Raw genomic sequence first — 2221 nt, 5'->3', positions numbered from 1 at the left:
TTTTAGTAAATTTATTAAAAATAATTTCGTGCTTTTTAAAGCGCGGGTAATATCCTAGTTCTATTTTTAATTTAAATGAGTGTAAGTTCGGTAGATATACATGAGATTGCTAGTCTGGTAACAGTAGAGCTGGGTCATGGACACAAACAAAAGTTGGATAACAGATAGTTGAACTTTGTATTCCCTATTTAATCGAACTTTTTCACTTAGTAAAAAAAAAATGGGAAATTTGAAGCTCTACCAACACACTTGTGCGATATTGGCAAAGTACCAAAACGCGGAAAAGACACAACTGTTCACCAAGTTCTTTTACACTGCTACCCCTAGAAGCAAAATCTGTACATAACGGACACTGAATCTTCTAATACAATACGGCAAAATCTTTTGTCTCACATATCGAAGTTGTCAGAAGAACTGTGCAGTTACTGGTGGTCAGATCACAGTTTTCAAAAACCAAAAGCTTTCATCCCCCCCCTCCGGTAATTCTATTATCTAAACCGCGTTGATAAAGAAAAAAATATTTCTGTTCAACCAAAACTCTCGATGGAAAAACCGGATGGAACACGGAGGCCACCGTGCCGACTGCCGGAACGGCTTTTCGCAGTCGGGGAAGAACCCGCCGGCGTTAGGGTTACTCCTTACCATAAAGCAGGCGCAATCAGGGAAATTCTTAATGCCCTCGATCCAGCGGAAGTCGACCACATCAGAAGTTCTCCATTCGGGCGATTGATAGAGATCGCCGACAAACCAAGTTTCTCCGGGAGGTTTGGGAGATATATACTCTCCAGACAGCTTAAAGTGTTTAAGAAACATGAGGCTTGGTTCCTTTTTGCCGGAAAACCAATTAGGTTTTCAATCCGAGAGTTTGCTATGGTAACGGGTCTCAACTGCAGCAAATTCCCAAAACGGGGCAAAAAGAAGTCAAGAAATTTCATGGAAGATAAACCATATTGGGGTGAACTCTTTAGATCCCTCAGAGAGGTCCCAGTCTCATCTGTTGTGAAGATGTTGGCGAAGAAGACGGTTGTAGATCGAGACATCAGGCTTAAGTATGCATATCTCGCCTTAGTCTCTGCTGTGATTCTCCCAACGACACACGCACCGCGTATTTCGGTAGAGTACGCCGAGATGATAAAGGATTTGGATACATTTCTAGCACACCCATGGGGGAGGGTCTCATTCGAGATGTTAATTAGCAGCATCAAGGAGAGAAAGGAAGTGTCATTGCTTCAGAACACGATTGCTTTGAAGGGATTTGTTTTAGCCCTGCAGCTTGTCATTGTGGAATGCGTGCCCGCGCTAACCGAAGTTGTGCAAGATGGAAGTTCATCTGGTTCGGACGGCGAAACCGGTGGTGATGATAATACGTTAGAGATGGAGAAAGGGGAGAGGAGAAATATCAGCCCTGGTCACGCCCGCGACACAGATGCTGCCGGGAAGGTACTTATGTATACATGTTTCTCTGTTTTTGAGTGATTATAAGTATACCACTACCAGATTATTCTTAGGCAGAGTGATAGACTGATTATAAAACCACTTTCACCGTCGCAGGCTATTGTCGAGTCCATACTGCTTGATGCAAATGGAGAGATAACAGTACCTGAAGTTTATCAATGGTCAGACGATGAAGACGACGGTAGCGTGTCTAATATGGTGGGGTTAATAGAGCAGCGCTATGGTTTCAGCAATGACTGTTTTGTTGGTGGGGCAACAATACAGGATGTTATAAAGATGCGTGAAGAGTCAAAAGCTGAAATTGTAAACCGCAAGATAGCAAAATCGAAGGCCGGGACATCTTATCAGGCACAAGATGGGCTGGACACAGATTTGTTGGCCTCCATTGTGAGGGAATAACTGAAGGACGACTTCCAGCTCTTACATGGCAGCATATCAACCATCCAGGAATCATCTAATGGCTTCACTGAAACCATCCTTGTCAACATCAACGAGGTTTTTGGAATGGTACAAGATAAAGCCCGTGCTATTAAAACCCTCTCAGATCAAATTAGTAAGTTCACTCCTACACCGGCGGTTGCTACTGTCGACTCGGTGCCTCCCCGGCCAAAAGTGGTTAATGCGGGAACACAAACAATTGACGATTCCACAGACATAATAGGAAAAGCAATCAACTTTGCTAACCGGTCATCTGTCATTTCTACTGATGTAAGTTTATATTTAGATGGCTAAACTTAATCATGAACATCTAACAACTTGATTAGCC

The 2221-nt window shown here is 43.1% G+C and overlaps 1 protein-coding gene across 1 annotated transcript; it reads left to right on the top strand.

Moving 5' to 3' along the window:
- Positions 1-543: 543 nt before the first annotated feature.
- On the top strand, positions 544-2163 carry LOC130507805 (uncharacterized; the record flags this gene model as incomplete). Its single annotated transcript, XM_057002453.1, has 3 exons — positions 544-1440; positions 1552-1758; positions 1861-2163. Coding segments are annotated over exons 1-3 (1407 nt in total), but the record flags the coding sequence as incomplete, so codon positions are not given.
- Between the last annotated feature and the right edge of the window lie 58 nt (positions 2164-2221).

The sequence above is a fragment of the Raphanus sativus genome, unplaced genomic scaffold, assembly GCF_000801105.2.
Source record: "Raphanus sativus cultivar WK10039 unplaced genomic scaffold, ASM80110v3 Scaffold5955, whole genome shotgun sequence".
Taxonomy (NCBI): Eukaryota; Viridiplantae; Streptophyta; class Magnoliopsida; order Brassicales; family Brassicaceae; genus Raphanus; species Raphanus sativus.
This window is presented reverse-complemented; position numbering and strand designations above follow the sequence as displayed.